Here is a 14,677-nt window from a genome sequence, read left to right on the forward strand (position 1 = left end):
GTGTTGATAATGGATCCCAGTTCTTCAGAGACACTGCAGCGGATACAGAGTACAAAGAACATCCTGGATGAACCTGATTCTCCTCTAGAGGTTGGTTATTTGGGTTTGAAGTCACCACTATTTTTTATATTATTTTATTTTAGTTAAACAGTCTTAGCTGACACCAATTGATCAGCACCTTGGACAGAGCAAAATGTTCGTATTTTCCTTGTATCTCTCTATGTGTCTGTCTGTCTTTCAATCTGTCTCTATTTTTGTCTGGCTGTTCGTCTCTCTGTCTATCTTATTTTATCGATTCATATTTTTACTTAGCGCTTTGTGTAAAAAATCTGTAGTTTCCTCTTATATCTCGAGGGGTCGCTGTGGGTTAATGTCAGGAAAATTAAACCTTATCTTCGACAGAAACGCTCCATCCTCTGTTTTATTCGCAGATACCCTGACAAAGAGACTCGCTCTGAACTCAACATGCGCTCATAGTGTAATATTCCGTCAGTATTGAACATCTATTACTTTGTCCATTCGGTTATTTCAGTGGTTTTTCAAGATGGCTGCTTTGTGGCGTTTAAGCAAGGAAGGAAATTTTCCGATGCGGCTGCTGCTCCTCAGCGTCTGTGTCGCAGAGATTGCTGTCGGTCAGGTCCGTTATTCAATACCCGAAGAGATGTCGACTGGCTCGGTCGTCGGAAATATTGTCCAGGATCTAGGCTTGGACATTAAACGACTGAAGTCTGGGCGTGCCAGGATTTTTACCGAAGATGGCAGTGAGTACATCGGACTGAATATAGAGAAAGGAACCTTGGTCGTGACTAAAAGGATTGATAGAGAAGAATTGTGCAAGCAGCTGTCCCCCTGCTCTCTGCATTTCCAACTTATTTTAGAAAATCCGATGGAGCTGCAAAGAATAGACGTAGAGATTACCGATGTTAACGATAATTCTCCGTTTTTTTCTAAAAAAGAATACAGTTTCCAGGTTAGCGAATCTGCCTCTTCAGGGTCTCGTTATTTGCTGGAGAGTGCTAAAGATCCAGATGTAGCTCAAAACACCATACAAACATATAAACTCAACCCTACAGACCATTTCAAGTTGAACACTGTGTCTCGGTCTGACGGAACAAAGAATATTGAAATGGTTCTTCACACGCTGCTAGACAGAGAAAAACAAGACGAGCACAAACTGACCCTGACTGCGCTAGATGGGGGTAATCCTCAGAAATCCGGATCTGTTAAAATAAATGTGATTGTCTTGGATGCTAATGACAATGCGCCAGTATTTAGTCAGTCAGTCTACAGAGTCATAGTTCCTGAAAACGCACCTCAAGGCACAGCTATTGTCAGAGTTAGTGCTACTGATAATGATAAGGGGGAAAACCAAGAGGTGACGTATTCCTTTTCACAGCATACTAACACCGTATCATCCCTGTTTAATATTGATCATCAAACTGGAGAAATTACATTAACTGCTGTGTTAGATTATGAAAAAGTTAAGCATTATGAAATCGATGTTGAAGCTACAGACAACGGAGGGTTAACAGACGCCTGTAAGGTTCTGATTGAGGTAACTGACATAAATGACAATCCTCCTATAATAAGCATAATTTCGCTTTCCAACCCCATTCCTGAAGATTCTGAGTTAAATACAGTTATTGCGATGATCAACATAAAAGATTTAGACTCAGGAAAGAATGGCCAAGTTCACTGTTTTATAAACCCAGAACTGCCTTTCAAAATCAAATCATCAACACCTAATTTTTATAGTTTTGTGTCTGCTGATGTTCTGGATCGTGAAACTGATCCAGTTTATAATATAACCATAACAGCAGTGGATAAGGGTTCGCCCTCTTTTTCCGCGAACAAAACAATTAATTTAAAAATATCAGATGTAAACGATAACGCCCCGGTGTTCCCACTGCCTTCTTTCACTGCTTTTGTGTCTGAAAACAATTCGCCGGGTATGAGTCTTCTGTCTGTCAAAGCCAGTGACAAAGATGATGGAAACAACGCGCGCATTTCTTATTTTCTAGAGGACATCCAGCTGAATGGGATGTCGGCTTTAGCTTATTTTTCGGTAAATGCAGAGAGCGGAGAGATTCTGGCAGTGCGCTCCTTTGACTACGAGCAACTTAAAGAGTTCAACATTCGCATCAAAGCGCAGGATGGAGGCTCTCCTCCGCTCAGCAGTAACGTGACTGTGAAAATCCTGATCCAGGACCAGAACGATAACCCACCTCAGGTTCTGTACCCAGTCCAGACTGGAGGCTCCATGGTGGCTGAAATGGTGCCTCGTTCAGCAGATGTGGGCTACCTGGTGACTAAAGTGGTGGCTGTGGATGTGGACTCTGGACAGAATGCCTGGCTCTCCTATAAACTCCAGAAAGCCACAGACAGAGCGCTGTTTGAAGTGGGCTTACAGAATGGAGAAATAAGAACTATCCGTCAGGTGACTGATAAAGATGCTGTGAAACAAAGACTGACTGTCATAGTGGAGGACAACGGGCAGCCCTCTCGTTCAGCTACAGTCATTGTTAACGTGGCGGTGGCGGACAGCTTCCCTGAAGTGTTGTCGGAGTTCACTGACTTTCCACACGATAAGGAATACAATGACAACCTGACTTTTTACTTAGTGTTGGCTCTGGCTGTGGTTTCCTTCCTCTTCATCACGTGTTTAGTGGTTATTATATCAGTGAAGATCTACAGGTGGAGACAGGAGCGTGTATTTTACAAATCTAGTGGGAATCTCCCAGTGATTCCATATTACCCGCCTCTTTACGCAGACGCAGGGGGTACAGGCAATTTAAAGCAGGATTTTGGCTACGAGGTGTACGGCACTACTGACTCTAGGAGGAGTGACGTCAAAGACTTGAGGCCCTTCGGTGAAAGCACTCTGATTGTTGACCGCAGCGCTAGCAGGACAATGCCAAGACTTAAAACGGAGTCGGAGAATTTACTGACAGAGGTGAGATCACCGCAGCTTCCCCGACATTATTGGTGCCATGCATCGTTTCTTCTCCAAGGTTTCTTTCTTTGTAGCTAAATCTTAAAAGGTTAACTATTTTTAAACATGTTCTCCACATCCAAATTTATCTTTTTTAGATTATATAAAATATTTTGTCTGTATACATGCATGCATGTATACAGACAAAATGCATGCATGCATTTTGTGTATTTTATATTTTATATTTTTATACATTTTACGTATGCATTTTTATACATACATACATACATACATACATACATACATACATACATACATACATACATACATACATACTTTTATTCAACTGTCTGCATTTTATAAGGTACATCAATCTTTGAGAATAGCTGCCATTTTAGAACTCTCTTAGCACCAAATCATATTGTTGTTTTGAATTTGTAAAGTAATACTTTTGGTGGTTGAAAGCACCAGACTAAGCTTGATATCACCTGATACTTGTCAATGTTTAGACAAACTTGTACCTTATCTGTGGATTGATTTATAACTAAGTCTTCAATGTATATCAGAAAACCTGACTGAGATGGCATATGCAGTTCTGATAGCTAAAATGTTTTTTTTTTTTTTTAAATCAACACTTCATTTGTGCCAAAGCTTTATTAAAGGTTGTTTCCACAGAGAGATACCAAACTGTGCTCTGCACTAGATTTTCAGTGACCTACTTCTCTTCATAACACCATCTAATCATGAGCACTCAGTTGTGCATACACAGAGAATTGGAGGAAAGATGATGGAGACTTCTTATAGTATGTTTTCTTTCAACAGAAGAAATTCATTTTGGCCAAAAAAAACATAAAAATGTGACACAATCTTTGTGATCAAACGTTTAAATTGTGGTGGAGAAAACGAGGGCACACTCATGATCACAGAGAGACTGACAACAAGGAAGGAAAACTATGATGGTGAGATGTAGAGAGGCAGCGGGGGAGGGGAGGAGGCAGCACAGCCTCAGCAACCCTGTGCAGCAGTGCTAGTGATGCACAGCAGCCATTTTGATCTGGAGCTTGCTTTGTCTGCTGAAATGAGCTGAAAACAGGGATGTCTTACATGTTTCAAAACATATTTGAATGCAGGTGCTTCCCACAGTGTGGAGGATTCAGGCACATAGAGATTTGTCTTGAAAAAGTATGAAAGGTTTTACATGAGATACAGCAAGACAGGGAGCGTGAAACTGCTTATATAACAACAAATAAGAGAAGGTCAGTAATCAGGATAGAGGCAGTTTGAACAAAATGTAGTGCCAAAGGAATTCGCCTGGATTATTTTTAAATTGTTAGAAAAAATAGCAAGGTCATGAGAATACAAAGAGAGGGATTGAATAAAATGCACAGCTTTGCATCTTAATGTAATATTTATTTTTGACTTATTGTTGCAGAATAGTAAGTCAAAGTTATTCATTTTAATATACTTTAAGTTTTTTCTTTCTTTTTAATAATTCACTAAAAATCAATTAACCCTGACACAGTTTGTTTGAGAATAACTTTCCTGTTATTAAATCGACTCAGAGTTCATTGAGGGTATAAAATAGTCTGCATGGGACAGTTCTGGGTTATGTCATGAATGCATTTTAAGGTATGGATGTAAAAAGTGCATTAATAAAATTAATTCATTTATGTAGTTGCAAAGTGACAAAAACAAGAAAAAAGTTAAAATATGTGGATACTTGTCACGTATGACAAGTAAAAGTGAAAAGTAATCGTGTTATTTTCACCTGAAAGACTCTATTGTTATTTTTAGATCTCATCAATGCTTTTGTTTCAGGTTTGACCAACCAGTTTAGCCTCTTTTCCCAGGTTTGAAGTTGTGATGGGGGCTTCTTGTTCGTGTTATAATTCCCTTTGATCTCAGTTACCCCATAGGGGTTAATGCTCTCTGAAACATTTTAGCAATCAAGTAAACACTTCAGGCTGTCTGTCAAGCTGCACTAGTTGAATGCCTTATTTTATGGTTATCCTGTAGGAAAACCACCTTTGAAGTTTTAATTACCAGCTATTTTCTGTGCTGCACAACCTCCATGAATCAATTTAGTTAACTTTCCTTTGACTAATCAGATGCAGATGCTCCTGTTTCTCATAGACCCAAGCAGTTCTTTCATAGTCCGGTTCTCCCCAGTAAAGAAGTGTGTTGAGCAGCTGTGCGCCCCTGTTTATGCCGATGGGTCTATTTAGCACTTTCTGCTTTGCTTCTGAGGATGTGGTTAGTGTTGATGCTGTGAGCCATTATTTATGTGTTTACAAGTTAGATCACACATTGTACACAGAGTACCTTTGAAAAGTATCCACATATTTTAACTTTTTTTCTTGTTTTTGTCACTTTGCAACTACATAAATGAATTAATTTTATTTATTTATTTTTGTTATGGAACAACACAAAGTAGTGTATAGAAGGGAAGTGGAAAGAAAAGGACACATGGTTTTCTATTTATCTAAAATCTAACCAATTGAAGTGTAATAAATCCCCCTGAGTCAGTACTTTTGCATATAAAAAATGCATAACTGATTTCAAAGCACTTACAGTTACAAGAGTTTAGGAGGTTGTCAGTAGCTTTGAACATCAAAAATCTGAACATTTTTGCCATTCAGTTTTGTAAAGCAGCTTAAACTCAATCACACTGGCTAGAGAGCATCTGTGAACAGCAGTGTCAAAGTCCTCCAGCAGATTCTCAACTGAATTTGGGTCTGGAAAAGGTTCTTCTGTTACATGAAAATGCCTTGGAAGTACATCCTTTCATTTTTAGCTTTGGCTGTATGTTTAGGTTCACTTTAAACCTTTTGCTCAATCTTCAGTCTGTTTTGAATTATAAAATGTTTACTTCTGTGACTGGCCTGTGATTGATTCCACCTTTACAACAGTTCTTACCAACTTACCTTACCTTCCTAAAGAATACCACCGACACAGCACGGTACCGCCACACCCACGTTTCAGCGTGGGAATTTACATGTAGGCTAAAGAGTCCTCATCTGACCAGAGAATGTTGTTCCACATTTGCTACAGTTCACTAGTGTTCTCTAGCAAACCTCCAAAACCTTTACAGAGTCACTAAATTTATACTACAATTAAAATGCAAAAATGTGCGTCGGAGTAAAATGAGCTGAATATATGCATGCATGTCACACAGATTTTATTTGTAAAAAAAAAAAAAAGTTTAAAACCATGCAACACTTTATTATCATTTTACGATGATATGCTTCTTTGTGTCGTTCCATCAAGTAAAATCTCTGAAAAACACGGACATTTGTGTAACAATATGAAAACTTCAAGAGGTATGGATACTTTTGCAAAATATTGTTCTATAGGGACTTGAGAGTGTGACATCATGCGCTTAGTTGTGATATACCTTTCTTAAATATTGTGAATAAACAGTATTCACATCACAATAGTGTTGCTTGTATTTTGAATACTGGACAGTAAGTGATTCTCTCTTACTGGTTGTAAGTGGAGGCTGTTTTTCTATGTTCACTTTATTGTTTGCTTAGTTGGTATAAACAAAGATGTTCACCTAAACTCTTGGCAAAGAAGTTACAAAGTATGTATTTGAATTTAACCTTCAATCTATCTTAGTAGTATTTCCTCATCTTCTGCTTCTCTCTCTAGTTTTTCTAGAGAGAGAAGCTGTGCTGTTTTTCTTTTTGGATTTTTCTGCTTCAAACGTATTAATTGTTATGAGTGAATAAGATGACAGTAAGAGAAAAATCTAACTTTGATTAACTTATTTTCTCTGGAACTTATAAATTATGTTTAAAACAGAATTGACTGCTGTTCAAGATGAAAAAGTGTCAAAAACACAATTCTGTTTGAAAGATAACACCACTAATCAGTTGCAACATGTTTAATCATAAGAAGTGCATGTTTTTAATATGCAAAACATTGCCTAGTTTTCAACCTTAATGTATTAGCGTGATTTAGAGTCACCTTAGTGCTCAAATAAAATACTAACGTCATAATATCAAATAAAGTTTGCAAGACACCAGTAAGATAACCTATACACTTGTTTACATTTAATTCTGTTATCATTTTATACCAAAGCAAACAAGTGACTTCACTGGCTGTTTATAAAATTACCATTTAATCAGATGATTTGTTTGAAACACATTAAATTTGAAAGAACTGGATAGCCACTGTTCATCTGCCTGTCTTAGTTTCCAACAGTGCTCCTCTTTCCTCCTGATCTCATTTTCTGCATCCCTCCCCTCCCCCCTCTCCAGCTGCACCACTTTGCTGCAGAGAAAGAAAGGCACACAGAGAAAAAGGGAGAGGAAAATTGTAAATGTAGGATGTTTTTTTTTGTGTGTCTATAAAAAGATTTGTGGCTTCTGATTGCTTCTTTGTGGTGCTTTGACAAAAAAAAATGGTGTCCTTTGTACTGTTCTTACATCTAATCATGAGATTTGAGCGTGTGCTCTATTTAGATGTTATGTATGTTGTGGTTTAACCGATACATACATAAATGTCAGAAAATGTCATTTCTTGTCTCTGTCTGGTGCCATATTTCATCTCCATGTTGTTTTTGTTTTTTGTTTTTTTTTTAGTTCTGTTTTTTTACCAACCCAGTTGCTTGCGGTTAGAAGGGTAGATTGCAAGCAGGGGAGGTGGGATGTGGTACCATAGCAACAAGCTGACTCACTGGGAAGACTGTACCATTTTCTGTATCTATGGGGGTCAGCAGCAGATGCAGCCCACACTGTATGATAAGTACATGTGCGTATTGAATCTGAGAGGCCAGGAATCACCCCTGTTTTGCTTCGGTGTTCTCAGGCCTTGGGTGTGTGATGATAAAGAGAGCTTTGAGCGGAGGTTATAATGGCTGCTGGTGATATCTTATTTTTCCAATCTTTGTAGGATTTCCTGTTGTCAAGACCTAAAGCTCATAATGTCTAATGACTACAACCCATATATTATTAAATATCTTTGTTTGTCTCAAAGCTGCATAACAGTAACATTTTGGTTTTATTTTTTATTTTTATATTAGATTGCAGTAAAGTCTAATTAACACAGATGGTGCTTTTTTTTTGTCCCAAAAGCTTAGATTTGACATCACAAAAGCAGTCATGGCTCCATCAGCTGTGACAAACAGGAGGATAATAATCTCATTAATATGCCATAGAGTTGTCTCAGGCCATCGCCTTGAGGCCCTCTGCTGTTGGTATTAAGGTAGTGATTCTGTGCATTAGTGCAGCATTTTTGATACATTCACAGATTGATCATGTAATATGGTTCTTGTATTCGTTTCACTTTGATAATTGTTACTTTTTTTAAGAGGGTACTGGTTGATCTTTGTACATATTTGATTTGTCAGGAGGTTGGTGTAAGTTTTTTTTAAAAGAAAGAGAGAAAGCTTGTTGAGAGAAAGAGAGAAATATAACAATATTTCAAAATACTGAGGATACATTTTGATTTATACACTACATATTCTGCAATGCTTTATACTTGTATTTTATTTTCCTTACTCTTCTAAGCAAATGTATAACTCTATTCTACTACTAGGGTTCACTGTTCTGATTCCTGTTTTATTTTTGTTTGTTTTTTTATCATTCCTCTCTGTCTCTTTCAACCCCGTTAATCTAACCTTTACACACATTTTCTTATGGCTATAAGCTCACATCTAGGCTTTATCACCGCATTTTTACATATATGTAAGTTTTAGTAATTTTTTTGAAAATGCATACCAAACATATTCCATAAGCACATTCTATTGTTTATATATATATATATCTGTGACTCCTTTACTTTAAACCTAAATGTTTCAAGTGTATTTTTAGCAGCACTCATTATTTTCTACACAGCATAAGCACAAATATGTAAAGTAGCATATTTAGTATTCTCTTTAACACCAAACAACTTGCAACTTTATTTGTTATGCTCCTCATGGTAAGTATGATGCTTTCCCTACAGACTGTGTATGCCCACCACCAGTCTAACAGATTTCCTTTTTTTCTGTTTTTTTTTTCTTTTTCATGTCCACCTTTCTCCATGGTGGCTATCCTGCTTCCTCCCCAACTTGTGTCGAATCCCAACTCACCTAATAAGGTAAGAAATAGTTTCTATGTATATAAGTCACAGTACATCCCACAAAGCACATACAGCTGCAACCAATCAACTTTTCACCTTGCACCAACATGGTTAAAACACAAACTGTTTTCATAGCTGCGCTCAAACAGCCAATATTCACTCTGACAAAAGCCAGTTGTGTGATTTATTCAGAAGGTACACATGTAGTGACATACACAAGCTACATATATGTGATATTGCAAAAGTTTGATTTCACCCCTATCATATTCCATGGATTCAAAGTTTCCAAAGGGATCTTCATCAGTAGTTCTCCAGGCTTTCTTAAAGTCTATTGAAATCGATCTTTGCAATTTGGTTACTATATTGAACTGATTATTGTCAAGGATTTTCTGTGACCAAGGTCACTTCATATTGTGAAGTGTGTGTTTTGAAATTGGAATATATTAACACATTAAAATATCTTGACCAGATAAGTGGTCTATGAAAATTGTGTCTATATAAAACAGGGAAATGATCCAGCAAAGCCCTAACACAGGATCTAAAGAATGTATTGTTTTTAGCTGATTATCATAACTACGTTAAATTATCTTTAGTTGTTCCTAAAGTAGCATGTCATGTGTGCCAGTCTGCTATCTTTAGTGTTTTATTACAGTTGAGTTGACTAAAAGAAGCACACTTTGGGAACCAACTGTGTTTTTGTAATAGAACAATAATAATACGCTAAGACTAGACTGCTAGCTTTGAGAAGTTATGTAGCACATATGTTGTGAGAACACTCAGATTTAGAAAATTTTTGGAATAGAGTAATTGATCACATAATTTAGTGGTCTAATAAACAAACTACTGTGACATTTTTCAAGCGCTGGACTGAAAATACATTAAAAACTGGTTCTAGTAGAATACAAATAATTCAAATGGGATTAAAAGCCCTCCAGAATGTCCAGAGAAAAGAATGTTTCAAGACTTCTGTAAAGTACTGCGTCTTTACAGAAGACTTTCTCATGGCAACTGAAACTGTTATATATCTCAGGTAGTCACTGGCGTACTGTCAACAACACTGATGTAAAATGTATTGTGTGTCTTGCTGCTCTCAGCACAACATAATCTCTACAGGGTCTCTTAAACTAGTTTGAGTGGAGCCACTACAGGCTTCACAAATGATGACAAACTTCACTTGTCATCATTTGAAGAATATTTGTAACTCATTCTGCAAATCAGACACAGTTAGGTTACCCAGAGATGCACAAGATTTAAGGATGACAAAAAGTTTCAAACTGAGCTGTGTGTTGTAAGACAGCTTTGCTTACTAATGGGCTTATGTGGTTTAAGAAAAGTATTAGCAGTAAAGACTCTGTGACACTTTGAGTTCAACTGAAGTGCCAGAGATTATGCCCTAAGTGAGGTATATTGTTTAAGTAAAAAGGAAAGTACAATGATAAATATGTTTTCCTTTGCAACAAAAATATAACAAATATAATAACAAGCACACGTTCATCTGTGAAAATAAAACACTTTGATCTAAAACTGAAACTTAGACCCAGTCATGTTTGAAATAAGGTAAATATGTTTTGTTTTCTTTCTGTGAGCCCAGGTAAGTGTACTTTAAGAAATAGTGTTGCATCATTATGTTGACTTGCTATGGTTTTGTGTTGTTTTTTTTATTTGTTTACCTAGCTTTGACCTAATTATTTAGAAATACCTACACCTCAAAGCACAAAGATCAATTAGATACAAGCACATGTTCATCAGCAATAAACATATTATTATAAAAATAAACCATAGTAAAATTTCTAAGTTTTGTCTAATTTTTATGTTTTGATTATTTAGAGTTCTTTTTAAAAAAAAATAGTTAACATTTTATTGTGGATTTTATTGTGCAATTTCCAACATTGTCAATACCATGTTGGAAATTGTATTGACAATTTTTCAACCAATGTTGGAAATTGGATGAAAAAAAAACTTTAAATGGTTGGAAAAAAAAACTTTCAGAGAAAACAGTGGAAAATAATTTTGCTAAACTAAATAAATTATCTCCTTAACAGGAAAATAAAGATAAATTAAGAACCTTAACAAATAATTCCTTGTAGTTTTTTTTTCTATCTTTTTTTCATTTTCACCTTTCTAAATCCACTGAGAAGATGACGTTTTCAGGTTTCAGTACAGGGCTGCTGAATTGTACTAGGCATCCAAACTTGTCATGGGAACGCTCAAACATGTTAGTCCATATCAGAACATAAAAATATTACAATGCACAAGGCTGAAAAATATAAGGCTGTATGCTTATTATTCCTTTTTGAGCTCAGAAACTACATTTACAAGCATGTTAATAGCTATTTTTGTTAATCAATATTCTGTATGTGTGTCAGTGTAAGTAAATAAATAAATAAATAAGCTTCCGGTTTTGCCGTCGTCTACTGCAAAAAAAAGAAAAGGAAAGAAAAGAAAAGAATATCAGAGAAAAGAAAAGGAAAAGAAAAAAGAACCTTTGATAGGCGAGTTGTGTTGTTATTGTTCTGCCTCCCTGCAGAGACAGACTGAGGGCTGTTACGTCTGCAGCATCTTGCAGCTGCATCACTTCGCCGCCTGTGTGGCGCTGTCCGCACAGCCGGTGGTGCTGAAATACTCTCCGGCTCACCCCTCCCTTTCCTCTCACACTCGACTCTCTACGTCTCCGTCTGTGCTGCTCTGCTCTTTCTACACAACAGAACAAACAGCAAAATATTATTCTGATCTTTTTATTATTATTATTTATTCCGAAATTTAACAATCTGCTTCTTTTGTATTTATTAATTAATTTAGGGCCTTCGCTCCTGGAATATATACTTTTTTTTTATATAGAACAGATTAAACAGCCTCCATGTCTGTGTGTATGTGTGGGAGAGAAAGAGAGAGACAGAAAAAGAGAGAGATAAAGAGAGCCGCAGTGAGTCCCTTTCTGCATCGTGTGCTCTACCCCTCCCTTTGCATTTGCTCTACAAACCTCCATACGGGTGTTTTACGTCAGTCGCTGTCAGAGATCTTTTCTTTCTTTTTTTTTTCTTTTTTTTTTGACTAAGCTGTGCGGAGAGCTGCGAGGACGTCACGGTGTATGCGGGCTGCACTGACTTTGTGTCACCACGGGAAGGCAACAAAGAGCCTTGCCTTCCACAGATGCATGTTCAAGCTTGCAGATGAACAGAATAAAAAGGACAGATTGATTAGTAAAAGCGATGTTGATTAATAATGCAATTGAGCAACTGTACACGTATCACTGTATCTGTGCAGCTACTCTCTTGAAGTTTTAATAATAGTGAAATACATTGTTGTGTGTATATATTCATAATACATAAATATTACAAAAGAGATGTAAGTGATACATAAACTGTTGAGTAAATATGTCTTATTCCATCTAATAAATCAATTAAATAGGGGGACGGGGGGTTAATCTGTGAAAATACGTCACATTTGCGTGGACGTGATTGGTGGAAATCCCTCTGCTCTGTGCACCAATGATAGTGAGAGCTGTACAAAGAGATCTACTCTATCTCAGTGAGCAGCGTCAGCTCAGAAGCGCTACCATGTCCTGCACAAGAAGAGACGGATGCAGACACGAAGCATGAGTTTTACTGTTAATTTCCAAGCCTCGACTGCGTTGGATTACAAACGGTATCTTCAGTTCAGAGGCTGGGACTGGGGTTGAAACGATATGGAGTGTACGGGACGTGGAATAATGTGGAACAAATTGTCAAGATGGCAGGTGCTTTTGTGGTGGCATAATTTCTTTATCTTGTGGAGTACAATAGACGCACAGACTCGCTACAGCATTCCCGAGGAGCTGAAACAGGGATCCGTGGTGGGAAATATAGCCAGAGATTTGGGTTTGCTCGTACCTGAACTGTTTCGGCGTAAAATGCGGATAACCTCGGAGGCTGGTAAGCAGTATTTTAATGTAGACTTGGGAAAGGGAGAGCTGCTGGTGACCGACAGAATAGACAGGGAGGAACTGTGTGGACAAAGACCGTCCTGTTTGCTGCCTTTGGAACTGGTTATAGATAACCCGCTGCAGGTGCACAGGGTTGAAATTGAAATACAGGATACGAACGACCATTCCCCTAGTTTTCTTACTAAAGAGAAAGTGGTGAAAATCGCAGAGTTAGTAAATCCAGGTGCGCGGTTTCCATTAGAGAGTGCCACTGATCCTGACGTCGGTGCTAATTCTGTGCGCACATATCTCATTAGCAAAAATGAGCATTTTAAATTGACAGTTAAAAATCTTAAAGATGGGAGGAAAATTCCTGAACTGGTGCTTGAAAAAGCTCTTGATCGAGAGACGCAGGCTGTACACAACCTCATTCTCACAGCTGTGGATGGAGGAGATCCGGTGCGTTCAGGGACATCAGAAATAAAAGTTATAGTGCTCGATATCAATGATAATGCGCCGCAATTTGAAAAACAAATATATGAAGCTAATGTCAGCGAAAGGTCTGCGATTGGAACCGAAATCCTGCAGGTTAAAGCTTCAGATGCAGATGAAGGACTGAATGGACAAATAGAATATGTGTTTGCGGAGCAAACTTCAGATATAATTTTATCCTTATTTGACATCAACCCGTCCACTGGGCTTATTACTGTCAAAGGGGTTTTAGACCATGAGTCAGATTCTTTACACAGATTCGATGTAACTGCGAAAGACAAAGGAAATCCGGAAATGGATGGGCATTGTGGAGTGGAAATCAAAATAAATGACGTCAATGACAATAATCCAGAAATAGTTGTTACCTCTTTAACAACACCCGTACCCGAAGACTCTGCAGTTGGAACAGTCATTGCAATCATAAGCACAAGAGACGCAGACTCAGGTGACAATGGGAAAGTTACATTAACTTTGTCACCCAAATCACAGTTTAAATTAAACCCATCGATCTCAAAACATTTTTCACTAGTAACAAATGGCCCACTAGACCGTGAAACAAACAGCCAGTATAGTGTTAAGATAACCGCTTCTGATTCTGGAAAACCGCCATTAACAAGTGAAAAAACAATAATAGTTCAAATTTTAGATGTAAATGACAATCCACCTGTTTTCTCTCAAAGTTCGTATGCAGTTTATGTTAAAGAAAACAATGCTCCAGGGTTAATGCTGTGCTCGGTAGCAGCATCTGATCTGGATTCTGGTGAAAACGCAAAGATCTCTTACTCCATACTGGACTCTAAAGTGCAGGACGTCTCTGTCTCGTCTTATGTTTACATTAACTCAGACAACGGGAGCATCTACAGCATGCACTCGTTTGACTACGAGAAGCTGAAAGTGTTTCAGATTCAGGTTCAGGCAAAGGACCAGGGCTCTCCCTCTCTCAGCAGCAACGCCACTGTCCATGTTTTCATCCTGGACCAGAACGATAATACCCCCGCTGTTATTTACCCCTCCTCCGCTGCCCTCGGCTCCCTCTCCCATCAGAGGATGCCCCGCTCCGCTAAAGCGGGTCACCTGGTTACCAAGGTAACAGCCGTGGACGCCGACTCGGGCCATAATGCCTGGATCTCATACAGACTAGCGGAGGCCACAGACGCCTCTCTGTTCACCGTCAATCAGTACACAGGAGAGGTGAGGACTAAACGCGCTGTGTACGAGCAGGACGACTCCTCTCAGAGGCTGCTGATAGAGATCAAGGACGACGGGCAACCGGTTCAGTCCGCCAC

General features: G+C 38.1%; 3 protein-coding genes across 4 annotated transcripts in view; all 3 read left to right on the top strand.

Annotated features, from left to right (window-relative positions):
• Positions 1-440, top strand: part of LOC103147526 (protocadherin gamma-B7-like) — a 23,827-nt gene extending 23,387 nt beyond the window's left edge. The window contains exon 2 of the mRNA XM_007565908.2: positions 432-440. Coding sequence (XP_007565970.1) covers positions 432-440 — 9 coding nt within the window. The remainder of the gene's footprint in view (positions 1-431) is intronic.
• LOC103147442 (protocadherin gamma-A2-like) overlaps positions 1-14,677 on the top strand; it is a 101,359-nt gene that overhangs the window by 43,244 nt on the left and 43,438 nt on the right. The window lies entirely within an intron of this gene.
• pcdh1g22 (protocadherin 1 gamma 22) overlaps positions 12,492-14,677 on the top strand; it is a 22,411-nt gene continuing 20,225 nt past the window's right edge. Inside the window, exon 1 of the mRNA XM_007565786.2 lies at positions 12,492-14,671. Within this exon, the coding sequence (XP_007565848.1) occupies positions 12,684-14,671 (1,988 nt within the window). The 5' untranslated portion in view covers positions 12,492-12,683. The remainder of the gene's footprint in view (positions 14,672-14,677) is intronic.

Source organism: Poecilia formosa, unplaced genomic scaffold (assembly GCF_000485575.1).
Source record: "Poecilia formosa unplaced genomic scaffold, Poecilia_formosa-5.1.2 Scaffold183, whole genome shotgun sequence".
Lineage (NCBI taxonomy): Eukaryota > Metazoa > Chordata > Actinopteri > Cyprinodontiformes > Poeciliidae > Poecilia > Poecilia formosa.